The sequence below is a fragment of the Ooceraea biroi genome, chromosome 8 (assembly GCF_003672135.1).
Source record: "Ooceraea biroi isolate clonal line C1 chromosome 8, Obir_v5.4, whole genome shotgun sequence".
Lineage (NCBI taxonomy): Eukaryota > Metazoa > Arthropoda > Insecta > Hymenoptera > Formicidae > Ooceraea > Ooceraea biroi.
The window spans coordinates 10,935,202-10,961,317 of NC_039513.1; the positions used below are offsets into that span (position 1 = coordinate 10,935,202).

Consider the following 26,116-nt stretch of genomic DNA (forward strand, 5'->3'; position numbering starts at 1 on the left):
GATCCGATTGGTCGGAGATTTCAAGTACGAATTATACGAGTTTAGAGTGATTTAAATTTCAGATTTGAATACTCAAAACTTCCGTCGAATAATGCGATAGAACAAGCTAAATACAATCTTGACTAATCGATCATAATCTTCAACGTGTGCCATTAACGTGTCGTTTAAATCCGCAGGACAGCAGACAGATCCACGTACACGTAACGCGATCGGAGCTGCGTCACGCGCATGCGCACGCCCAACCGCGCGCAACTTCACTACGCTCAGCGCTCTGATCGCGGCAGTGATCGGTGGTGGTCGAGTGCGCCGTCTAGTCGATGGCGCAGTCTCCGCGACGTTGATTCGCTCGTTGGGAAGGCCTCCAGCGCGAGATTCGCCATTTTATGTGTTTGGCACTGTCACGGGACGGTGACACGGGTGCGTGCGTGCGTGCGTGCGTCGTGCGGTGCGGTGCGGTGCGTCGAGGCACACAGGGCTAAGAGCGCGTCCGCGTCCGTCCGTTCATTCGTTCGTTCGTCCGTTCGTCCGTTCGTACGTACATACGTACGTTCGTTCGGTGCTGGCTCGAGTGCGGTAAGAGCGCGTCGCAACATGTTGCCCGAACGACAGCCCGGCCCGGACGCGTACAAGTAACGGCGGCGGCGGCCATCGGCCATCGGCGAAGCGCTCGATCCGAGCGGGGTGTCGTTCGCGAGTGCGGGGCCACACGACACGACGCGGCCCATCGAAATGGTGTAGTGTAGCGCGCGCGCGAGGCGGGCCCCTGCGTGAGCGTGAGAGAAAGAGTGTGTTTTCGTCGTCGTCGTCGTCGTCTTCGCCATCGTCCTCCTCCTCGGGAGTGGAGCTGCACCTGCGGATCATCGCACGTGTGTGATTATCGGCAACTTCAGTTCAGTCAATCTCGACAATCGTGCCGACGATCACTGTGTCATCGCTGTCGCCATCATCGCCGTCGCCGTCGTCGGTGGACGTCGCGAGGCGCCCGACGTCGTCGGGACCACGGACCCCACCGATTACCCTGGATTACTCGCGAGACGCTACCTGGCCCTCAGTTACGATGACTACGGTGCGCACCATACCCTCGGACAAGGTGAGTCTTCTTCTCTCTCTTTCTGTCGTGCATACATGCGTCTGTCATGTCAATCTCTCTCCCTTTCTTCCTTTCTCTCCTCGTCTCTCTTTGCGCGTCTCTTGTCATCGGTTTATCTGACGTGTCTACCGCACCCTCTACTGCATCCTCCCCCTTTTACTCTCCCGCGTCGTCCTACGTCGTCCTCTGCGAGGACGGACGGACGGAGGAGAGGATCCACCTTCTTTCTCGCCTCCTTCCCGCCTCCACCCCCGCAGCCTCTTCCTCCACCTCCACCTCCTCCTACTTCTGCATTTCCTGCTCCTTCTCCTCCCGCCATCTCCCCACGCGTCCTCCCCCGTGCGAAACCTTTTGCGCCGTCGTCGGGAAACTCGGAGATACGTCGAACGTGACACTTCACGGATCCGTCAGCCCGCGAGAATTACGCGGGGCGGTGAGGAGGAATGGGAAGGGGGGGGAGGAGGAGTACATCCCGTCTTTCTCGCGGGATACGGTATCTCGCTCGGGTATTTCGGAAGTGAGCTCGAGGCCGACGGAACGAGATAAAAATGTGCAAACACCATAAAAGCGGGGAGGACAAAGCTGCATGCGGAGAAAAGACATCTTAACCTCTAAACGTACGGCGTTGATCGTCGATCAATTCATCGGGACGTCGTCGTCGAACGGCAGGTGGGGAGGGAATGCTGCTGTCTCGTCGTGTCTGTAGCTCGAAATAATCAAGATTCCCCCGGAGTCGCCTTGACACTTGCAGCAGCGGCCAGCGCGAGAGACGCGCCGCAAGAGCACGCAAAAAGAAAGATCGTCAAGAAGGCGAGCGCGATAAGAGGCACGAAAAAACGCACGAAAAAACGCACGAAAAAACGCACGAAATTGCCCGCGCCGGGAAACATCGTCCGCTCCGGCTCTGGCTAAATGAATGAATGAATGCGCCTCTTGTTTGTTTATCGCGTTGTTGTCGCGTAGACTCGCTATGACAGCTGATAAGTCCGTCGCCGGCGTTATCGCAATTGTACGCGGAATGCATTCGCGTCCCCCGTCCCGCCCCCTCGTTGCGATCGAGCTCTTTTTAATTTCCTCGCCATCATTCTCATCGTCGTCATCATCATCGTTGTCATCATTGTTGCGTTCGTCCGTCCACTCGCGCGGCGTTTGGCATTGATCTCCATTAGACGGATGAAACTTTGAATCGAGTGGCGTCATTTAGCGCTAAACGCGACAGCTGTAATAAATGCGGATTGCCGGGACCTCCGTTGCTTTCGTAACGAAACGCGTCCTACGCTCCGTGGCTGTCACTACGTTTCCCCTCGCCTCTCTTTCTCTCACTCTCTATCTCTGCTGTGATTCTTTTTCTCTCCCTCCCCCGCATCCCCGGCTGCGATCGTTTTTCCACGTTGCCGCACCGTTGTCTTCTGTTCTCCATTCATACGTTCGGCGCGATTGATTAAACGCGTTAAATTAAGCGCGATGAATTTTTTCGCCGGTCGCATTCATCCTCGTCGTCATCGTCGTCGTTATTGTCGTTGGGTCGTTGTTGCGAGAGATTGCACGGCCGTGTTTAATGTTGAACACGACGCAACGAGGACACATCGAATAGACGCATAGATGCATACATGCACACACCCTCGCGTTTGGCGCGAATAAACTCGGAGGAATAATAAACGTGATGCCGAATGTCGATTCCTCGACGCGGCACTCGCGCCCGTTGTCGTGTTAATAAAAAGTCGTTAATTGAAAATCGCATTTGTTCACCCGAAAAGGAAAATCACAGTTCCAGGGAAACGCGAATGTTATTTCCCGGGATGGATACGTAATTAACGCTGCTGCACAGTCGGATAGATCTCAATTTGCGGGAGCTTAATGACACGCTTGTTGGACGTTACTGTCGTGCAAAGATTTAACATGTCATTAATGATTCTCGCGACTTGAAAATCATTCCTGGGAAATTCAGGTCGGCGTATATAAATGAAGCTTGTTCAGGAATGAAAAAAAAGGGAAACGGTCGCCTTCATATCAAATGTGCTCGCGATTTCATCAAAAAAAAGCGCATAGGAAAAAGACCACGCGTCACTTTACGTGAGACGTGATCTTTGAATCTTACTCACCTTCGAATGATGCGAACGGTTATTAGTTTGCGCGGAAAAGGTTGATTGCGAATAATATTATTGAATAAATTCGGATAAACTTGAATATATTAGGAGTGTGATTTAGTTTTGAGGGTTTTGCAACAGATGGCTGTAGTGTCAGTTTGTTCCAATAGCTGTTTCCGACAACTGTTGTTTCTTACAGTCTTGACATTATCCATGACATTTAGTAGCATTATAGCAATAGATGCGATAACAGTCGTGTTTATATCATCGTAAAAATGCAACTTCCGAAACAGCATTTTCGACATGCATTGCTTTTGTTTTTTAATCAAAACAAAACTGCGACTGACGGTTATAGAATTCTTGTGGAAACTTATGGTGATTCTGCCCCATCAATTAAGGACAAAGAACGCTCGGGACAACCAAGAAAGCTTGAAAATGCAGATTTGCAAGCATTATTGCACGAAAATCCAACAGAATCCACTTCAGAACTTGCCAGAGCATTAAACGTTGATCGTACAACAGTTACGAAACATTTACATGAAATGGGAAAAATTCAGAAAGAAGGGAAATGGGTTCGACATGAATTATCGGAAAGTGCCATTGCGAACCATTTCGTTGATCGCCAGGCAAAAAAAGAAGAGTCTTTTGTCTCGGATTGTTACTGGCGATGAAAAGTGCATCTATTTTGATAATCCGAAACGCAGAAAATCATGGGTGGATCCAGGCGAACCATCAACATCCACTCCGAGACGCAATATTCACGGTTGAAAAGTAATGCTCTGTATTTGGTGGGACAGTGTACTATGAGCTGTTAAATCCGCATGAGACTGTCACGGCTGATCGTTATCGACACCAATTGTACAAGTTGAAGCAAGCATTGGACGAAAAACGACCAGCAATTGCGAGTAAACGACGGAAAGTGATTCTTCTTCGTGACAACGCTCGACCTGACGTTGCGTTATCAATGAAACAAACACTATTAGAGCTCGAATGGCAAGTCTTCTCCGGACATTGCTCCATGCGATTATTATTTGTTCCGGTGGATGCAACACGCTTTAGAGGATACAGACTTTGATAATTTGGAAGAAGTGCGAAAATTCGTCGACGAATGGATCAACTGAAAAGAAGAGTGATTTTATCGTGGTGGAATCGATCTCTTGCCAGAAAGATGGGAAACAGTTATAGAAAACGAAGGAAAATATTTGGATTAAGGTATTCATTCATTATCATATTTAAATACATGCGTTTTTGAGCAAAAAAACCCTCAAAACTAAATTGTTATAATCAAAACTTGAAATCGTCGAAATGTCATTGATATTCTCAAGCCGGAATGTTTCAAAGTATTCCCTAGAGCCAAAAAAGTGCACAAACAAAGTCAGCTGTTTCCAAACGCTATTTTTAATATATTACCACACTTGCAATCGAGGTTGATCGACCTGATCGATCGCAGGTTGCTCCGTTATACTTTTACTTGTTTCTGTTCGCATGGATTTTTCCGCGGAGTGTTACGACGGAACACGATGCCATCAAAAGGAAAGTCTGCCACCGGATTTCACTCTATTATCATACTTTCAGAAATGAATATTTCCAGAGAGCCTCCTGATTACGGGCTAGATCCACGACGGATAACAATGCTCGCGAGCGCATCAGCGCCGTTTCTCATCGCGTACTCGGTCGACGACTCCTTAACGTAATATTCAAGAATTAAAGGCTTTACGTATCTTCCCGTTAGATATCTGTGGACGTAATTAAAGTGTCAGATGAATCTTTCATAAAGGCTTTACAGTCCACTTGCGGAGCGATTCTGTAATAACGTCGCGTAACGCGCTCACGTTCTTGTAAATCTAAATGTGCAATCAACGTCTCGTTACAAATAAATGCCCTACGTAAGACTTACATGCATATTTGCTGCATACGGAAAAAAGTAATGCTTCTTGCATACTGAAGCATTTTCAATGAATCTTAATTTAAGTCTTGATACCTAAAAAATATCGCTATGTAAATTACAAATGATGTCTCGCCGGTAAATTCCGCTGAAGGAAAGCAAGAGAGAGAGAAAGAGAGGGAGAGAGGGAGAGATCGATTATGAGCTTCGTAAAAGTCCAGTACGACGATGCTACAAGCAGGTCACAAAGAGCTTCAAAAATGGGAATGGGATTTGATCTCCTTCTGAAAACGCACGATGTCGCGTCCGATAGCCGAACGCGGCGGATTATTCACACGATACTCGTGCGACATCGGTGCCTTTTAAACCGGAAGGGAAAAAGGAGCGGGTGCATGAGTCATGTCCGGCCGCGGGATATCTTCTCGCGCGAATTGTATTATTCAAGGCGAACGCGTGCACAACGTGTATCGCCTTTTGTTCGCGGCCAAGGCTGGATGTCGTACGGGCGGAGGGGAAGAGAGACAGAGACGGATAAACAGACGGTCAGTCAGTAATCGAGTCTGCATTTCCGAGCGCCGACTCGCGCCGATTTCTTTCGGCTTGCACTCTCGTTCGCGATGATTTCGCGGTTACTGTACTCGCGCGCGGCGTGGACAATTCGCAATTGTAATTATAATTCACACTCTGTTTCGCACGGTCATCCTAGATACCGTTCTGGCGCAACTAAGAACTAGAAAACGCGCCGTTTCGTGTCCCCCGGCGCGTAACAAAATTTCGCTCGCGCGGAATCGCTGCTCGCGTGAGATTCTTCGAAGATTGCGAACGCGACTGTCCAAATAATCGAGCGATTTCAGTGTAACCGAGCAATCAATCCGCTCTGTTCACAGTCGCAATTACGCCTTGTTACGCCGGTATCAAGGATAGATTGCTAATTTGCCCGCGATTAATCGTGGGACGCTTCCACTTATCCGCATCACGGTCGTAATCGAATCGCGTGTTTCGTTCGAGAAATCCAATGGGAGAAAAAAGAGGAAAAGAAAGAAAGAGAGAAGAGATGTTTTTTTATTTATTTATTTTTTTTAAATTAAATGTAGCCGAAATAATTTGGTGCGCGCGCGGCAGCGTTCCATGCATTTTTCTACAACGCCCGTTTCACCGTGAAATGCATACCAGCGTTTTCCGCAGTATCGCTCGGATTTTCTAGATTGCTGCCGATCGCGCACGTGCGCTCGATGCAGGCGCAGGTGCGGGCCGCATAGTCCGCAATTCTCTTCTCTCTCTTCCTTTCTATCTCTCTTTTTGCTCTCTTTTTCTGTCTCTCTTTCTCCAACCCTCGTTCGTTTTCGGGGATGCAAAAGAATTCCTGCAACTTACGTATGAATGGGAATGAAATCGTAATGGACCGCGTTTTTCGATACTTGGTACAGCGCGTCCGGCCGTATAAATCTCGCGAGCATGCCGCCCGGCGTCGTCGTTCCTCGATAAATAACTAAAAACTATTTTCACATAGCCGAGAGTAAACGTTTGTGCGCGGCAGTGTGCGTGCGTCGCTCGTGTCGTACGTGCATGCACGTATTCGTCGTCGTGCGGCGAACGATAGATGTTCCGAGGTACGTAAATGCACTGTGTAAACGCGCTGACGGGGGCGAGGGACGCAAGGATAACGCCGACGAGATCCTCCATATTTCACGGTAACTGCGTTAAACAAACATCCACGCGAGTAGTGATCGGGATCACTACAGCTGTCGCAATCACGCGTGTATGTGCGCGTATGCGATCGGTCTGGCCTGGTCGGTAACGATCTACTTAACACGAGACGAGCAGCAGGTGCGGACCCGCTCGCAAATAATTCGCGATATCACTCGGACGTATGGACGCGGTAATTGCGGCCTTTCAGTTTCGGAGATCCTATGGAGGATGTCCCGCGAGGGTGCACCGTCAAATAAACGCTTCAAGAGAACAGGAGGATGGGAGTATGACTTTTACTGAAAATTAAACGCAAATTTTGCACTAAATTTTATTATACGCATTGATTAAGTTACTTCCAACCGTGGAACGGGATCCATGATTTGTCGATTGTCGATCCAAGATTTATCGTGAGAGATTTATGGTGACATTTCTCTCTCCTGTGCGAAACAAGCTTTATCTGGTTTGCATATATTGTATAATATTTTGAGCCGTTCGCTCCGATACACGATATCCGTATTTCATTTGTCTGCATTAGACACGAATATTTTCTCTTAGTTTCGTACAGAATTTCGGCCCGCCTGAGTTTTCCATAAAAAATCCTGCCGGTCCTCGATCGAATTCGGCTGTCTTGAATTTTCGGAAAATGTTCGATCTCATTTCCCATCGGCCATAATCGCGGCTCGCTGATCACACTTTAATGTCTTCGTTGAATGACTAAACGTGCAGTTCTACGTCATCGCGATGAAGTCAATCATCATCATCGGTGGCGAGTTGACAACGTCGTTTATCGCGAGGACACGATTGCAAATCGGATTTCGATAACGCGCAGGAGTAAAATCGGACAATAGGTGTCGGCTTATCTTATCGGCGATCTTGCAGAGAACGGTAACGCTAACGACGCGTGAGAAAAAGAGTGTGGAAGGAGAAAGGAACTGGTGGATGTGGGCAGACAAAGACTTTCGATATCGCGTCAGCGAGAATGAGTGTAATTGGTTACACGACACGCTGGTGGCTCGTAACCGGCACGCTACTGTTGACGAGCGATTCTGTGACGATGCAAGTCCGTACAAAGGATTTTTCTCTCAAATATAGTCTTGCTGGCGAATTTTCGAATCTCTTCTTCTTCGAGAGTTCTAACGATTTCTCGTTCTGATACTCAAAGTGATGGGATAGAAGGAGATCTTGGAACGGTAGCTGTCTCAGCTGTTCGTGGATCAAAATATCTGTATTATTAATTTTCTTGAGGAGGGGATATTGCGAAAACGCGGAGCTGACAAGCTTCCCCGAGCACTCGCGTTACAATATAATAATTACAAAATTTAGTCACGTTAATTATGTTAAAGAGGCATTGCTAATTGATCGCGCGACTATTTATCGACGTACACGTCACGCCAATCTCGCGGTTTGCGCAACAAGAACGCAACGGGAACGAACGACTTGCGGTTGTCCGCAAGTGCGTGTTTATTGTTCGCCGCAAATCTACCGATCGAAATCGATAATAACGTACTCGTGGCATACTCGTGAAAGGCGAGATTCGCGACGACTGTTGCAACCGTCGCCCCCGTCGCAACTCAGCCTCGTCCCAGAATCAAGGATCCGTGGATTTCGCGAGGCGGCCAGCTTCCCGATTGCGAAGCAAGATGAGGAGAGCGAGCGATCGGCGAGCAACAGCCGCAACGTAATCTCCACCATGACCAAACCGGATATACGATGCACACGATATTGCATTTCGGAAATCATGATCGAGCCTCGCGCGAATTAATTACGATATCATACAGTTGATACCGATCAGTCGATACGATAACACTTTTATCGTAATCGTTAAGATCCGAGGTCACTCGTCGATGCTCGTGACAGCGAGATTTGCGATAGCGAAACTAAAGATAATTCGAGACGGAGATAAAGGTGCACACGTTATCGTATAAGAAGAGAAATGCCGATAGACGTAAATATAGCACGTGAATAGTCTCTCTTGCCGTGTTCTTGATTAAATCTTGTTATCGAGGCTTGGGATAACCGGCTCGGAGACGAAATGGAAACCAGATCAAGCATGAGAGGAGGAACGAGAAAGGGAGAAGGGAAAAGAAGATGAGGGAAAGACTAAAGCTGATACTTTTAACGCTTCTAATGCGACACGTGACACGTGCACTTGGAATCCGATCCACAGACGTCGAGAAGTTACGTAAAAGTGTCGCCCAGTTTTGCATTAATCTCCTGGCTGCAACCCTCTCTCATTGCAGCGGTGCAGCGACCGCGAGGAAGTTGACGGTTTGAGGGGGGTAGGCGTAGCGGCGATGAACTGTCTCGTTCGGGCGATATTTCGAAATATCGCGACGAAATTTGTCCGTGTGTCCGCGGCAAATATGGCCACGTGAAAATATATCGGACGTTGGATATCGTATTTGTATTTGCGGACCGTGTGTGCGTATCGAGCGATATTCGATTCTGATGAATATTGAGCGGGACCGGTTATAAGCGCCGAAGTAGTCGAAGATTTACAATGACGGGTCGAAAATATTCTGCACCCTGTGCAGAATATCTCTCTACTTGCTGATGATGGCACGTTTTTACGCGTGTTTACGGCAAAACGAACGAGGAAAATTATATGCGACGGTGTTGTTGAGCGAGGCGTGAGAAGACACTTACCAAGGTGTACGTCTCAAGTGGATGCGATTTATTATACAGCGATTAATTTTTTTGCATGCAAATCCGAGTGCCACGTCGAGTGTGTGATGCAACTTGAGAGATCAAAGAGACGAGGTTCGAGTGACAAACGCGACGCATTAATATAAGACAGCGTCGAGATAAGTTATCGCGCGAGGATCGTGTGTCGCGGGTAAAACGCATCGCGGTAATTTCGGAGGAAAATTCGAAGATCCCGACGATACACGACGATACACGACGATACACGACGAGGCAGGAAGTAATCGGGGCGAGAGGAAGAAGAGAAATAAAACCGAAGGGAGAAGGGAAAAAGCCGCTCGCGAGGCATTAACGAGAAAAGCTTTCCGAGCGGATGGCTGAGAGTTAGGTGGGATTTATGGCCGTACCGAATCGTCGGCGTGAAGTAGCGTGGCTCCGCTCGCGAAAGGAGGAAATCAATTCGAAAGCTCCTACGAGAGGAGAAGCAAGACCTGCCGGAAGTCGCAAATCTGTCGCCACCTGAGAAGCAGCGGGTGCGAGATCCGCCGATAGCGCGCGTAATTCCGGAAAAAAAGGAGATGTGGAGGGAAGAGGGGTAACGGGCACCGCGTGCGACGCGGGATCCGTTTTTAAAGTTCGCTAACTCCTCCTCCCGAGCCAGCTGGGAGCGAAACGGTCGCTGACATTGTCGGATATCTGTACACGGTGTCCTGGACCGTTACCGGATGTCCTTTCAGCCGGGCGTACTAAAAGCTGCTTTGACAAAACAGCGGCCGCTCCGTTGTCGAGGCACCGACTCGACGAGTCGTACTGGAAGTCAAAGCGCGGTCACAAACTGAAAGAGGAGAGAACCAATTTTCACTTTGAATTGCGTCGGAGAAGAGCATTGTGCGAACTCGGAGGCTGTACAAAAAATCCCCAAAAATTAATTATAATAATACCGCGAACGATGCTAATTCCGAAAAATCCGCTCGGCGGGATTAAAACATTTCCGACGAGCAAAGTCTTCAAACAGATAACGAAATCGCGACGAGCCGACAAGTAGATAGCAAAGTTTTATTTTGCCCGTGGCCTTAACGCCAGCTTAATTTACGATTCAATGTCATGTTCGTTATCGAGATTGTTCAACAGGAGAAATTAGGAGAGGTTGCGACAAGCTGTCGGTGGTTTTCGCAGAGATCGCGAGTCAAAAACAACTGACGCACACCCCGAAAATTGTCGATAAATCAACATTGTGAGGGAAACTGCGTGGAAAACACTCGCAAGAGTCAAGAGAAGTCGGGCGGCGTGTTGTTACGTGGCTGTGTGCCGGCACGTTGTATAAACTGTGCCTTAATCGAAACCGCGTGCCGGTGCCAAAAATTCTGACGACGCCAGAAAGCCACATTGCCTGGTACGAGAGGGAAACGATTCGAATTTGGGTTTATCGATAAGTTAAGTGCGTTTCGTGGCAACAATTTCGGGATCCATCGGATTTTTGCCATGATCGCGCGCCTCTGCGAGCAGGGATCGTGCCAGGCCGAGCGCGAAGATAATCGTTTTGTCCGTTAGACAATCTCTGTGGCGGTACCCCCGACCTGAACGACTCGACACGGCGAAATCCACGCCAAAAAATGCCGGCTGAACTGCGCCCTGCGATGGCACAGATTTTCCGAATCCCTCGGAGCCCATCGATCGCTCTTTCGGCCGTTGCCCCGTCACGTGGAAAGCGAATCGCCCGAGCACAGACATACGGTAAACGGTAGAGTCGCGTTCTGCACACCCGGTGGCTGCAAAGGGCTCATCAGAGCACGAAAAGGCGTCCTCGGAGAACGTTGCTGAAAAAAGAGCGCTCGCGACGTTGAATTCTCAATGATCCCTCGACAGGATCACTCGAAGCATGCTGTTTAGCTGGATAGACTAGGATTCTGCTGGAGGAATCGCGAGCGTTCGGCAGATTCCTCTCGGTTAAAAAATGCCCAGAGAGTTACGTTGAAAGAGAGAACGTGGATTTGACAGTCGCTGGTCCGATTAGCCGATCGCGCGTTTTCACGGGAAATTGATTCCGCGGAGAATTTTCCAGTCTGACGGGAACCTGTCGTTGACGTGTTCGACGCGCGCTGAAAACACGCTCGGAGCTCTTCCCACGCGGATAATTGGCGGATCGCCGGGATCGAGAGATTCGCAACGATCTAGTGAAAGTGAGGCTGCTTGTTGTTCAGGCCGCAATGGTATCGATGATCTCAGACAATCGTGTTCGGCCATCGTGTTGCGTCTCGTTGTATCCGCCATGAATTATTCGATGAATTGCAGTCGGCAACGTGGCGACGAGACGAGACGGGAATAAGGAAGCTCTTTCACTTTTCCCTCGCGCTCGCACGGTTTCTTACCGCGTTAAGTCAAGTTAAGCAAGGAAACAATCCCGCCCCATGTTCGAGCGCGCGATTATTATCTCGCGCTCGCATGAGATTGTATTAATCACCCCGTGTATGCGGACCGATGCACTGGCAGGAATGTGCCACTACTATCACCACGTGGAGCACAGAAACAGCGCCGGAAAACTTACGTAATTCTTCTTGTTCGCCATTGTCTCGTTAATCATCCATGAAGGATCCAAGCTGAAAAAGAATTCTATGTGAGGTGGGTGATAAATGTTATTATGTGTAGAAAATGTGAAATACAGTGTTTAAAATTTAAACTTTAGATACTGGATTTTATTGTTGTGTGCGATAAGTGTTAAGTACAAAATGCCAAGTTTTACTTATTACCGTGGCACACTTTTTTAGAAAGAACTCCCAGGCGTGTTAACTGCACTGCAGCCTTATCGGGCTCGTTGCTGCGAAGTATCGTCGTAATTTCTGCTAAACTTCTTCGCGGACGAGGCGAACCTTTTCACCCCTAATGGAAGCGGAAAAGGAAAAGGATTCGTCACTGTCGGAAATGACTCTTGCTTCTCCTTCACCGTCACGGCTTCCTCCTTTTGCGACGGGGTGTCATCACACGTCCAACATCTCAAGATCTTCGCCTGTGCGCGTCTCGAGTCTTCCTGAAATAGCATACTTTACTTCATCGATCAGTCTCGTCGTCTTTGCTCCTCTTCTTGACAAGGCCGGGGGTCGAGGTTAACCCCTCCGTCGTCTTCTCCAGGATTGCTCCGATTGAAATGCCCCGCTTTCATCGTCCCGATAATCGCGCAGTCGATAGCAAACTCCTCGTGCCCTAAATTTCCACAGATTTGATTATTCACGACGCACAATTCTGTATTAATAATCGTTATCAAGTATGATTAACTCTTTGATCCCAGGCACGACAGCGCTTCGCACAAAAAGCTCAATTTTAAAAAGATTTCAGCCTTTTTTTCGGAGTTTTATTCTTTGATGCATGTGAGCGAGTGACTGTTCTCTGGGATCGGATAATTGCAATTGCTCTCTTACGGTCGTTTATAATTAGAATGGCGATTTTATAATTTTACGTGAATTGTAACATTGCGTGTTGCACTGCGTTTCTCGACCTCGATTGCCCGCATTTTCTCATTACTCTCATCTGGTTGTATTTTCGGGGAAGCATCCTTACATCTTCCTCGCCTCGTCGTCGTTGTCGTCTTCCTCTCCTCGGCCAGGAGTTGCTGTTTTGGCACCAGGTCTCGTGAGGTGACGTAAGCGTGCTCGTAATTCGTGGCTTACGCGCGATGACGCGCGAAATTCTTGATGGTCGTCGGTGCATTTGTGACGCACGTGGCGGAAATCGATACCGGCACGAGAAGCGTCTAGCTTTTCGCGGTCTCTCACGACATGCGATGCTATCCACGATCGATTAAAAAAATGTGGTCGCGTTCAAATTTCTCGTAACAAAAGAAGAGAGAGAGAGAGAGAGAGAGAGAGAAAAGAACAATTTCGCCGGTATAATTCTATTGGTCGCAAAAAAATCGCATGTTTTACTATAGGACAAAAATACTCTCCCGAGTTACAATCGATCGTAATTCGAGTATCCGACCCGCGTCGCGTTATGGTATAGATCGCTAATCGCGCAAATGTTCTCGCGAGAGAAATGCCTCGTGCTGCCAGTTAAACGTGGCTTCAATGGCGGGGAAAGGTTTCCTTCGGCGATCGATGTCGCGTAAATGATTAAATAAGGACAATTGCATTTGAAGGGACATGATGGATGGAAACAGTTTTCATTCACGGGGGAGAGTAAAATTTAATGAGCCACGGTGCATTATTCCAGCGCAACGCTATTTCCGTGCTTGCTTTGCCACCGTGGTGCGGCATGGAAATTTTTTTCTATTTTTTCCCCTTGTTTTTTTCTTTTTTTTTTACATCATCGCATGCATCCGAACGATCCGTCATCGGTGGAACGGTCGTTGCTTTTATTGTCGTTCCGCGCGCGGACACAATCGAAACCGCAGCGGCATTGTTTTTCGCGCGCCTACACGCTACGCAGCGTGTCTTTTAGCATCCATTAGCGGTCGAACGCGGACCGATTACGCGAGGCGCGTGCACGAATTTACGAGCACCCTGTATATAACGACGGCGACGAGCATGAGTCATATCCGACATAGCCCTCTCCTCATATTGTCCTCTTTTATCTCGTCTCCTTTTCGTTTTCCTCGACTCTCATAACTCGTCGTGGCACCCCTTGTTGCGGCGGTTGCTCTCCTCTTTTTTCCCTTGATCTCCGGTGCTTTCACTTTCTTCCTTCCTTTCCCTCCGTCTATCTCTCTCTCTTTTACTTTCTTCAAAAATCAAACGCCAGATTTTATGGGCAAAAAATCAGAATTTTCGTCAGCGAGTTACAAGTTTGAAAGACCAAACAAAATCGAGTTTGGCGCGTGCAGATAGATTGATCAGGACGACATTGTTATCTATATCATCAAGTTTGTGCATCAGGGTTAAGAGAATGTTCTCACGGATGAGATTTTCGCACACGGTCGAGGTAAAATCGAGAACGAGGGTCCTCCAATCTTTCTCTCTCCTCTTTCTCGTTAATGCCCGCTGGCACCGGGCGTTGCGATCTATCCGATCCTCGCACTCCAGAACGTCGTTCTCCCACATTAAATATAGGCGACCCGGCGCACGACTCTGTCGAGAGAGCCCCGAATGTATTCCGCATACCCTATTCTGTATATTTTCCGCCGCCGCGATTTAGAAGGACTTCCTACAGCCAGGTAGCACACTCCATTCACTCGAGAAAGGATCGGGAATGTAACCGAAACGATCCCCGAGAATTCCCCTCGCTCCTGAAAGGCACAATTCGTACAGCGCTGCGCAAAAGTTTCCGCTCTGCGTATAAAAAAATATGCGACTGCCAATTGACACTTTCTGTATGAAATTAAGAGGCGCTTTGAAAATTCTTAAGGAACTTTATTTTTAAGTGACTCTGGAAAAAACTCTAAACCTCAGAACTCTTGAAAGAGAAATTAGAACTCTGATCAGAATCATGGAATCTCAATGTCGGGGTGTTAACTTTACACACCCGTGTCATCGATGTTCCACGTCAACATCGGGATAGAGACCGTCTTTCTCTTGCGGTCTCATTACGGTATCGCAGAAAATGATTCCCGCGCATCGATTCGCTGCTCGCATTATAGTGCAGCCGCGCGTTGGTTCTAATCTCGCTCAAGGGTCATTACGGTCGAGAGGAGAAGAGAGAGAGAGAGACAGCGAACAGAGTCGGACGTGCATTCGACTCGTGATTCCGAGGTCGTCGTCTTGAACGGATTAAAGCTTCGTTTCCCCGTTCCACCGGTGCGATCGAGGATCCCGTCTGATAGGGTCTAAACAGAAAGGCCAATCCAGAAATCCTCCGGGTGAAACCTCCGCTCCACCTCGCGCTGGAGGAAATTTCATTTTGGGGGAGTTGGGAAAACACCTCCTCGATTCCTTCGTATGAGAGGGAGGATAATTTAAGGGCGCAGATCGAAGCAGCCTGATAACCCCGCGCGACGTTTTATCACCACAACGTGAACGGCGTTTTAACGTTATGCGCTTGTTCGTACGTTCCCGCTATCTTCTTTCTCGTCGACCCATCGTACACCCCTCCTATACACCGGCGTGGTAAATCGTGGGGCTCACAGTCTGAAAATCGATCCTCAATTTGCCTCGAATCAATGCCCGATGCTCCTAGTGACGAGGAATTATTCTCGGAACCACTTCTGCTAATTCGCAACGTTTTGTTAACGTTTCTTTTTGGCACTTTGAATGCTCAATATTTCACGTTCACGCTGATGGTGCTTTGGAATCGGCGTCGCCGCATATAGTACCGCTAATTTTACAGATACATACCATCATGCATTATTAACACGGGCTATCATGTAACAGAGAGAGAGAGAGAGGGGGGGGGGAGAGAAAAAGAGAGAGGCCTTAATGAAGGAATGAGCGCGCGGACGTTCTCGAAATAAATCCGATCACGTCACTCGATCTAAACCGAAATTACCGTCCGCGTGTATCTAGTTCCTTAGCGTGGCCCGCTAACGGTCCCTCGCGCCTCTCCGTTATTTTCTCTCCGCTGATATCTCGTCGGCGGTAACGTGACCGTACAACGCGGGCGAGCTCCTCGTGCGAGGCCAGACATTCTAGATTCGCACAATCATCTTCCCTCGAGCTGTACTCGGTTCTACGAGGTATTTCTTCTAAGGTGTTTTCTTCGTTAACAGTCGCGCTGTGAAGGGCTGCCTGCTCCCAAACAAGCTGGACCATCTCAGATCTTGCTGCGCTCTTAAGCAAGTATTTCCAGCGAAGCGATGATTGTTGAGACACGCAATCTGCAAAAGCGCAAGTTTTATTTATTCACGATTGATTAGTTCAATAAATTGTTTATGACCTGTATCAGGCGACCTGGCGGAGAATATCAGAAATATAAATAGAGAGACAGAGAGAGAGAGAAATCGGGGCAAGCCGCCGTTGGGTCTCTCCGGTTACAGAATACCAGCAGTCTCGTGGTGTCTCTGTTTATCGTGCCACTTAAAAACGGAGAAAGAGAAACTGCGCGCGCGGCTAGACGAGATCTCAATTGCAATGTATCCCCCGAACTGGAACGATACCTGCCGAGATATTCCAAGTTCGGCGTGTCGTCGGCTCTCGCAACGTGTCTGCAAACTGGGACAACCACGCCGACTGAGGCGCGGTTGACAGTACTTTTATTCTACAATGCATCATATGCACGTATACTATATACTATCGCACTCACAGAAATGTCCCAATGCTGTCCCAAAAGTTTCGACTAGCGCAAGTCAAGGACCACGTCGCCGGTGGTCAACCGATCTTGACGGTAATTTCACAGGCGAGAGTAAACGTTGCTTGCCGGTGTCACCGGATCTCGACAGTGTTCCGGAGTATCGATAGCTCGCGTGCTCGCATACGTCGGACCATAATCCGACCCGGGACATCGAATTGCTAATTAACCGCAGAGTCGGTTAGCCCGGATCGCCGACCAGGCGAAATGCCCAAACTGCAACGCGCAATCGCACGGACGCATCTCTCAATCTCCAATGCGTGGCGTGACACGGCCTTAACGAACGGACCGAAAGAGGACCGACCAGGGAATGGAGCGGCAGGAGGAAGGGAGACCAAGCTCTAGAGGGAGAAAGAGCGCGAAGATGAGAGACTGGTGCAGCGGCTGATCGGAGGCCGAGGGGAGGAGGGCGAACCTTCCCCGAGGACGAGCGAATACGTGGCGATCGATCGGGGTCTCTCACTAAACCACCGAGCCAACTCCTCTTGTAGAGACGAGTTCTCTCTCTTTCTCTTTTTCGATCTATCTATCTAGCTTCCTTTCTCTCTCTCGCTCTTTCTGTCTTTCTCGCTGCGCCGCGCCGCCACCTCGACACTCCTCCGTTCTCTCCCTTTGTTCTCAGTATCTGCAATTTCTCGCTCTCTATCATTATCTTTTGTTATTTGCTTTAGATTCTCCTCGACACTCGGCATCCCGTTTAGCATCCCCTGATCACGTTATCGTTGAACCTCATGCGCCTCGTTCTTTATTATCGACGTTCGCCGATTTTATTCATTCAACGTTTCTCGATCGAAGTTGATCTTTGCTTGCGCAAGCATCGTTCTGATCTTCCTTTTCAGTGCATTTGTTCATTTTCCCTCGCCTTTCCCAGCTCGAATCTTTCATCACGAGATCGATGTCCTCACGTCTTCCTCGCGTTACTTCCGTCGTTCTTCTACTTGCGCGAAATCCCGTTTTCATGGGTTTTCTTGCGAATAACGAGAGCCGCGACCGTGGGCGAGCGATAACGTAGCAACGTTTCGAAATACACGAACACGCTAATTGCTCACGAAGGCCGGCGTAATTATTGCGCTCGACGTAGTCTGTCAGCGGGAGTTCGCTCGATGCGCGTTGCAACGCGTTATCTCACGGTCTGTTCAGGAACAAGAGGAAGAGAGAAGGATTACCGAGAATTAATTTCGAGGGAGTCAGCTCCGATTTTCCCGAAGGAAGACAGACACATTGGGGGCAGAGGGACTCGCTAACACACACATCGCTATTTATTCGCGATTATATTTTCGATGCATTAAGATAAACGACCACGGGAGGAGCGATGACGTGCAGCGAAGAGCAAAACGAGAGCCTCGATAAATCGATATCTCTAAGGCTGCTCGCATGTTTGCATAAAGTTCGTGACGAGAAAAACACGTACGTACGTGTACGTCCCAAGTGCATCGCACACACCGATGCTCTTTGTTATGCAATCCTCTCTCATATTTTGACATCATCACACTGTTACATTTCAACCTCGCGCGATCGAGCTTCCCGAGAAAACTGGAGTATTAAACTGAAGTACTTTACGCGCGGAATTATTTTAATTCATCCAGATTAAGTAAACGGAGCTTTCCCTCGTCTCCCTCATCCCCTCGGATCCTATTGCGGGAAAGACATCGGTGTTTCGTCATTCGTAGTCGGGTGCTTCAGGGAGCCAACCGAACCTGGCAGCCAAGTGTCCTTCAAATACTTATTATTCGGTGCTACCGCGCGCCTCGACCACCCCCGGCCGTCCTCCACGCGCCTCGCGCGCACACCTTGGGCAAGGTCAGGTCTAGGTCGCGTGCTGCTGCCTGGGTTCTCCACCTCGACCGCGTAGTCTCGACGCGCGTTAACGAAATGCCACGACGACGCCCTGTTAGTCGTCGTTGCGATCGATAAATTTGCAAGTGTGGCCTGCAACGGCACTTTGAGGCCAGCATAGTTACCGATGTGTTCGTTTGTTCATCTCGAAAGGGCTGTGGGAGTGCTGGGATGGCTGAGATGGACGGTTTCCGGGTTATTGCCATCCGGCTGCCTGATTAACCGATATACGAGCGACTGATATCGGCGTTATTAGCAACCATCGCGAAATTCCGCGGCCAATTCGAGCTGATGGGACCTTCCTGGAAGCTTCAAACGCCGACCGACTGACAAGATTGATCGATTTTCGATAGGTTTTCGTTTGAGCGGGACCTGGACTCGCGTTCTTCGTTAGAGAGTGTGCGATGTTGACCGCTGAAAAGTTGCGATAAACGTGCGCGCGAACTTTGCACGCTTTTAAGATTTTTATTCAGCAGAAGTCGACTTTAAGTTGGACTAAATGGAACGTTACGCTAATGCGATGAAAGCGTGTCTTATGTAAGAGCGTAACTCAAATGAAACGTGCACGAGTAAGGCGTTTATACGGCAAGGAACGGTGCAACAGAATAAGAGAGATAAAAAATGCAATAGATGGTTGTGAACTTTGTGTTTTTCTTGAGAAGTAGCAAGCTCTCTTTTTCTTAAAGCCCCCTCTTTGTCTTTAGCATAATAAATAGTAAAAAGTTTCTATTTTTTTTTCTCCTGACAGCTCGTGGCGCCCTAGTTTGTGCCTTTCGAGTCTGGTTTCGACGAGCCTGGTGAATCGATAGCCCGCATCGGCTCGTATCTACACCCCGACTGAAATTCATCACGCCGCGAACAATGGACTTATCGCAAGACGGGGTTACACTGGGGTTAACTTTGCACCACAATGGGGAAAGCGCCGAGTCGGAAATGCTTGTCCGGTTTAATGTTCAGACTCGGACAATTCGATCTCGCCATACCCTGGAAAACTCTCGCTTCTCGAATGCGAAAAATTGCACGCGCAGATGCTTGTCTGCGGAGTACTCCGGATACCTCGGGCAAAGTATAATATTACGTCGGACAATCCGTACCCAGTTTTAAGGATAAAAAAGGAAATTCGGCACACCTTACATGAAATAATTACAATATTATCGCACATCACGAATTAAGATGGAAACTTTTGATGCAATCATGGGGACGTTGACACTGATTTGGCTTCTTCATTCACATGATTCATCGAGCTTCTCGGACCCCTCGGAATTTTTCTGGCACGCACCCCCCGCCTCGGAAGATCATAATTTGTGGCGGTCGCTTGTTAAAACATTATTTTAACCCGGTTATATCGATATATATGGCCGATGCCAATCCATAGCGATCTCTCGACTGGGTGACCCGTTAACGCGATTCGCGAACGAGTTTCTACGGTTTCGGGAGCCGCTTGGTGCCTCGCTCTCAGAGCGCGAACGGCTTTCTGCACGACTCCACCTTTTTACGGGCTCGACCACGAGCCACCGTGGAATACCGAGGAATTACGTTCGTTAACCCCGATTGATCCCGTCGGCGTTTTTGTTCATTGCACGCGCTTTATGGGCGAGACTTCTCCACGTTCGGGTGCGCTCGCACTCGCTCGATGCGAGCGGAGTGCGTCGTTTATCGACCAGACATGAATTCGGTTTAGCGTTCAACACCGCCGCATTCACGCCATTCGGCAGCCGTTGCGAAAGAAATACCGTCACGTACTCCAACGAGTCGAAAGGTCGTTGTCGAGAACTATTGCGGGTTGACCGGAAAGGCCATGCCGATCCGCCTTGCTAAGATTCAAACGCCAAACTCTGCACGAGGAATTAATATAAAAATTTCACAAAATTTCACAAAATTTGAACCTGGCAAAGCTTTGTATTAATTGTTCATGCAGTCTTGCGTTCGAATTTTGCCAGCGGGGGGTCAACGTGGACTTCCAACCCAATTATTTCAGTCAGGATGCAGCAGATCAATCAATTTGTTTGCGAGAGGATGCAGAGCTAATAGTTGGAAATTAATTAATCTCATCGTCTGCGAATCCTTTCGTTGGCCCGCAGTACATTCCTCGGCGAGAGAATTTCATTGATCCAGCTGCTGCGTTTCCATCTTTAAACGGTCGTGGTGACATCCCAAATTAACAATCTCTTGGAGCGAAATTTATCTCGAAATAGCCGTCCTCAAAAGATTCAGATTCCACTCGCAGGAAGCGATCATGGATGGAACTCGCGTGTGTGCGAGGAGGTCGATTCAAAATTGGTGAAAGCGCAAGCGGAATTAGTGTCAAGAGATCGGTATTAAGAGATGATTTGTCAGCGTTGGTGTCGCGATGCGAAATGAGTTTTTAATTCAATTAGCTTCGATGGGACGGGAATAGTGCCGCAGTATCGGTGATATCAAGCAACGCGCGATAACGCGGCACCAAGCCGCCACTTTTCCGCCGATCATTACTGCGATGAGCAATAAAATGATGTTTGCGACGCCGCCAAACAAATATCGCGATTAAACTAATTCGGCGGTAATATTTGCGCGCCATGTGTCGCGACGTTGTTTCTTCGCACGTTTTGCTTATTTGCTTCCGGTATGATAAGCCGCTTTACTCGAGGTGTTTCTCGTCGTGCCGGTTTTTCAGGGTGCACTGCGTGATAACGCGAGATCCTCAGAGAAATTTTTCCTTCTACTTGGATGCGATCCTGGACGGCGTTGTAATAAAGGTAGCTTATAGCACGCGGGAGTCTGTTTCCTCGTAAATGAAAATTAAAACGCAATCTCGATGGAGGAAAACTTTATGTAACGTTACATATTATTAGTGACGCGTGTATCGACAATATGCGATACGGATCGTGTTAACGTAACATTTATTAGGTACCAAAATGCAATGAGGGAGAAACAGATGTATGTTCAACTCGAACAATGAGGAATTATCATGAGCGAGAACTGCGAAGCTGATTTTTATCGTTTCCTATGTAGAATATTTTTATTTTGATTAAAATCGCAGCCAAATATGTCGCGTACGAGTATACGAGTATTCTCAATGAGGATACGTTAATCTTGTACATTAGCGACGATTATTAAGAGCGATTCGACTCTGACGGACACGTTCGCACCGGATGGCCAAGAGCATTAGTATTTATTAACCCAAAGTCACCCCGTAATTGACGTAATTGCTAGCTCGAGGTATTCCGCGAAGACTGTGAAAATGACTTACTCTAGGCGTACGTGCCTCGACGTCAGTTCGATTGCACGGGATCGTTAATAAATAATCCGATGCGAAGTACATCCGTGTATATTGCATACAATGCGGGTACGTATGCATACGGTGTATGCTTGGAACAATCGTCGCAGCCCACTCTGCAGATGTACACCGCGATCTATATCCCAGCCGGATTATATTTTCCATACCTGGAATCTTGTCTCGATTTTCCTCTTGAAACCTCCGGCGAATCGAATCAAAACACGGAGTTCTATCCGAAAATTTTATTTTAATGCACGATCGGCTACGTATTTTTAGTTTCTCTCATATCTCTCGCTTTTATTTCAAATTTTATTTCGATATTTACACGTAGAATCTTGAGTTTCTTTCTCATTTGCCTCATTTTTCTCTACTGCCCCCCCCCTCTCTCTCTCTCTCTCTCTCTCTCTCTCTTTCTTTCTCACTAATAATCGTCGAGACGTTAAGCGAGGCGCGTCTCAGATTATACATCTGCTAAAAGCGTTCCACTTTCGTCCCCGATGAATAACTAAGTAACGAACTAGCGCCGTAATTGCGCCACTCATCGAATTTTCGCTATGGGGCGAACTCGCCCCGGGAAGAGAGAGGGAGATCGAGACTTCCTCGAGGACTCGGTCGTCGCCAAGAATGGCGACGAGCACGATACAACACACCCTGCATGCGAATACAGACGGAGGTGGGTAGCAGCGTCGGTTCGCCTCGACGACTCGATCGGCGCGGCGCCTCCACGCGCGATGAGAAATGCGAGGTCGGAGCCAGGCGGCTGCTGCTGCTGTACCGCCTTCCTCGTCTTTCTGCTGCTTCATCGAGAGAGAAAAACGACTCAGATCTCATGCGTTTCTCGCATAGCGCCAATGTTTTACGATCCCTTCTGGGTCATAACAATTTCTTCTCGTCGTAAGCACGTAATAAGCGCGATTCGGTCCAGTTGGCTTCCTCGCTTTCGCACCGATCCTTTAATCATCGCAGTGATCAATCCTGCATTCACCGTTGATCTGTTCATCCCAAGTGCATCAATTAATCCAGAAATGTTTTCAGCTCTGAAATTCATTCCGTACAAGAAGAAGGAAAGCATTGCTGCAACGCGCGCCTCTTTCATCCATGATGATATCCTCTCCTCTAAAATCATCGCAATAAAAACCACATTAAAAACAACTTCCTAAGGCTTCCTTTTTAGCATGAGTAGTCGTCTCATGTCATGAAGTCACTCGAGTCTTAAGAAAAGAATATCTTGCTCATTCGGACGAGGACAGGGAGATTCAACACGCAGCTTCAGTGCTCTCTTTATTACGTGTTTGCGTCAAAAGTTGGTCCTTCGATACCACGAAGGCCGAAGGACGCGGTCGCGCGTAGAGATGTGGGTCATTCTACATGCATATGCGCATAGTTGCACTCGCGCGGTCCTCTGTATCCGAATGCCCCAATGACCTGGTTATCCGGTCTCGGCATGACCTCGCCTCGTGACGCGCAAGGGGCCGAGCGCGCTTGCACAGATCAAGGTAAATCCATCGCGCGAGCGCACACATCGCGATTAGCCCAATTCCCGTCTTTCCTCCGCTCCGCCCTTCCGGATCCTCCCCCGCCTATTCCTTCCTCCTACTCTCATCGTCCCTTTTCATTAAGGGTGCCTCCCGCAAAGCCTCCGCTCTGTAGCAGCGCGGCGTGCGCCGCTCGACGCACGTGCGTGCGTTCTTTGTCAATGCTTTCGGAGCCCGCGAAAATCCTGCGTATTACGTAATTACGCAATAGAGCCCGCAAGATCACGGATTCCCGGACCTTCCTTCGCAAGGATGTCCCCGAGCGAGGAATTTATGGTCGATTTGTCCCTGACCGAAATGTCGTTAACGCTCCTTTGCTCCTGCGGGTGATAAAAGAGGAAAGCCTCTCTTTCTTTCGGGGACTAAAGTTGGGGAGTTGACGATGAGAGCTTATTTGTTTGGGCATGGCATTTTGCGGTTTTACTGGGATGGAATTTTAATTGAAGGCTCGACGGAGGCTTGCCAGAACATTTGAAAGTTCCTCGAAAACGCAAGAGAGATGATCGCGCGTGTTAATTTCAAGGCTGAACGGTCTCTCGATCGGCGATGATGACGATGACGGCGATGGCGAAAAAGGAATCGTACTGGCCCACGGTTCTGTTCGAAATGGTGTTAGCTGCTTAATCCACTTATCCGTTTCATTAGAAAGGCAGCGAGACGTTCATTATACTTTCCAAGTCCACGTGCGGGAGCCCGGTCGCCGATAGAGCGCCGGGCTATTATCCGGCCGAGTTAATTTAAGGCGATCCCACTTTTAAGATTATAACTTGGCGAAACTCCTGGCGAACTTGCGTGTCGAACGTCGGCGTCTTAAAGCGATTATCCGCCGCTAACACTCGCTTCGAGATTGATCCCGGCCTTTTTACAGTATCCGCACTTGACTTTACGTTCTTAAGTCGTTGCTTCACCTTTGCGGACTCGAGTAAAGTTCAACTCAAAGTGCACACTGCAAAAAATAATAGAAAATTATGTTATTATTAGAAACGGTGTAATATTAGAAATACAAATACTGTAGATATTCGCGACAATTTGCATTCTCGTAACAGTGAAAATGTTGGAATAGCTTGTTGCTGCTAATTCATTCATTACGACGACATTCTTAATCGATACATTTGAATATCATCTGACTGCTGCGGGAATAACTCTTCGAGATCCTCGGTCTTTCTTTCCTCCTTGCAAATACGTCTCGCTCCGTGCGCTTTTTCCACGAGGTGAAAGCAGCGAAAGTCCGATCAGACCGTGCGTGACGAAAGAAACGAAATATTCGACACGGGTACCGGTGACATCGTTAGATTCACGTCGCTAGATATACATGATGGTACCTGCACGGATAAGAGTCTGGTCTGCATTACACAGAATGATCTATTAAAAATATGTATGGAGTCAGCTAAAAAGCTCGGTTCGATTTTCGTGTGAGATTTTATTCGATTGCCTTCAGCAGAAACAAATTATTCATCAACCAAGTTGTCATCGTTGTCTGTGATCAGACATTGTTAATATTGTTGCCTATTATTACATTATTAGGTCATTAACTAAGTAATGATCGCGTCTAGATTTTGCTTTTTATTTTTCAAGGGTTGTCTGTCATGCTATAAAATTAATGTACGACAAGTTACGTTGTGCTGTCATAAATGTATATATTTCATTTGACTCATCATTTTCTAATACATCATCATGTGACATCAACTATCGAAAATCGAACCGAACTTTTCGGCTGACCGAATATTTATTAGAGTTTAAATAAGCACGAGATAAACAGTGTATTTATATAACGCGCTCGGGAATTTTTATAAAACTTTGTCTCCGTCAAGAGGCAGCATGAAAATTTGAAGAGAGCCATTCCTCGGTGTGGACCCCGAATCTGATTTCATCTTATCTTTGCGGATCACAGTATCCCGTCACCACTTCATTCGCATTGGCACCTTTCTCTTTCTCCACGAACGCAAAATAATCCCGAGCTACATCCAACGAGTGGAGAAACGATCGAAGTGGAACTCCGAAAGATGGACCAAAACAGAGGCACAGAGACGACGGAGTGGAGCACGCGAGTCGAGTGTTCGACTGGTGCCACATGAATAAGTCCCTTTGAAGTTCCAGTTGACGTATGTCGACGAAAAGCTCTCTCGCGATTTTCCTGGATTCGCACACGCGGATTCCGAGTATCTCGAGAGTCTGTTACGCGCATTAAGAGAGATACAGAGAGAGGGAAAGAGAGAGCCACTTATGCTCTTTGTGTGTACGTCTGGTGAACAGATCCTAAAATCCGAAATCAGGCAGACGAAGCAAGAGTGAAGTATCGCCTCTCTTCCTCTATTTCGACATTAACGAACGAATTGTCAGTGCGGTCGGTCGCACCCTTTCGACTGATCGATCGATGGGAAGCGTGGTTTCGCGTGCGAATAAACTTGCGGCAATTTGTGCACGCAGGTAGCTCAGGAACTAGTCACCCCTAGTCGCCGGCGTTGTTCGGAAAACCGATATCTCGTTATCGACATATTAGAAAATGACGAGGCGAGATTAAGGTGTGAGGCGGGTGAGCGTTGCGAAGCGTATTGTGACCCTTGATTGCGCAACGCGTGGCACAATGTCTTTCCCCCTGCGTCTATATTTAATTACGCGCCGTGTGCCGAAAAAGAGCGGAACGGTCGGCGATTCATCATGAAACGATCGCCGTTTGCACGCGCGGGAACAATTTCCGACAGAGTGATTTCACCGATGAAGCCAGTGAAAATTACATTTATTAAAATGACGCGAGTGCGTAATACTCGATGCGATGCTATGAGAGGAGACCTTGATGCGATACGGGTTACACAATTTCCCGGGGAAGCGCGAAGAACACCGTTGCACTTCCATCCGCCCTCGATGCTTCGGGTCGATCGCGCGCCA

General features: G+C 48.2%; 1 protein-coding gene across 1 annotated transcript in view; it reads left to right on the forward strand.

The window, feature by feature from the left end:
• The first annotated feature begins 300 nt into the window (after positions 1 to 300).
• LOC105275468 (ubiquitin-like protein 3) overlaps positions 301 to 26,116 on the forward strand; it is a 38,997-nt gene continuing 13,181 nt past the window's right edge. Inside the window, exon 1 of the mRNA XM_026971811.1 lies at positions 301 to 1,090. Coding sequence (XP_026827612.1) covers positions 1,058 to 1,090 — 33 coding nt within the window. The 5' untranslated portion in view covers positions 301 to 1,057. The remainder of the gene's footprint in view (positions 1,091 to 26,116) is intronic.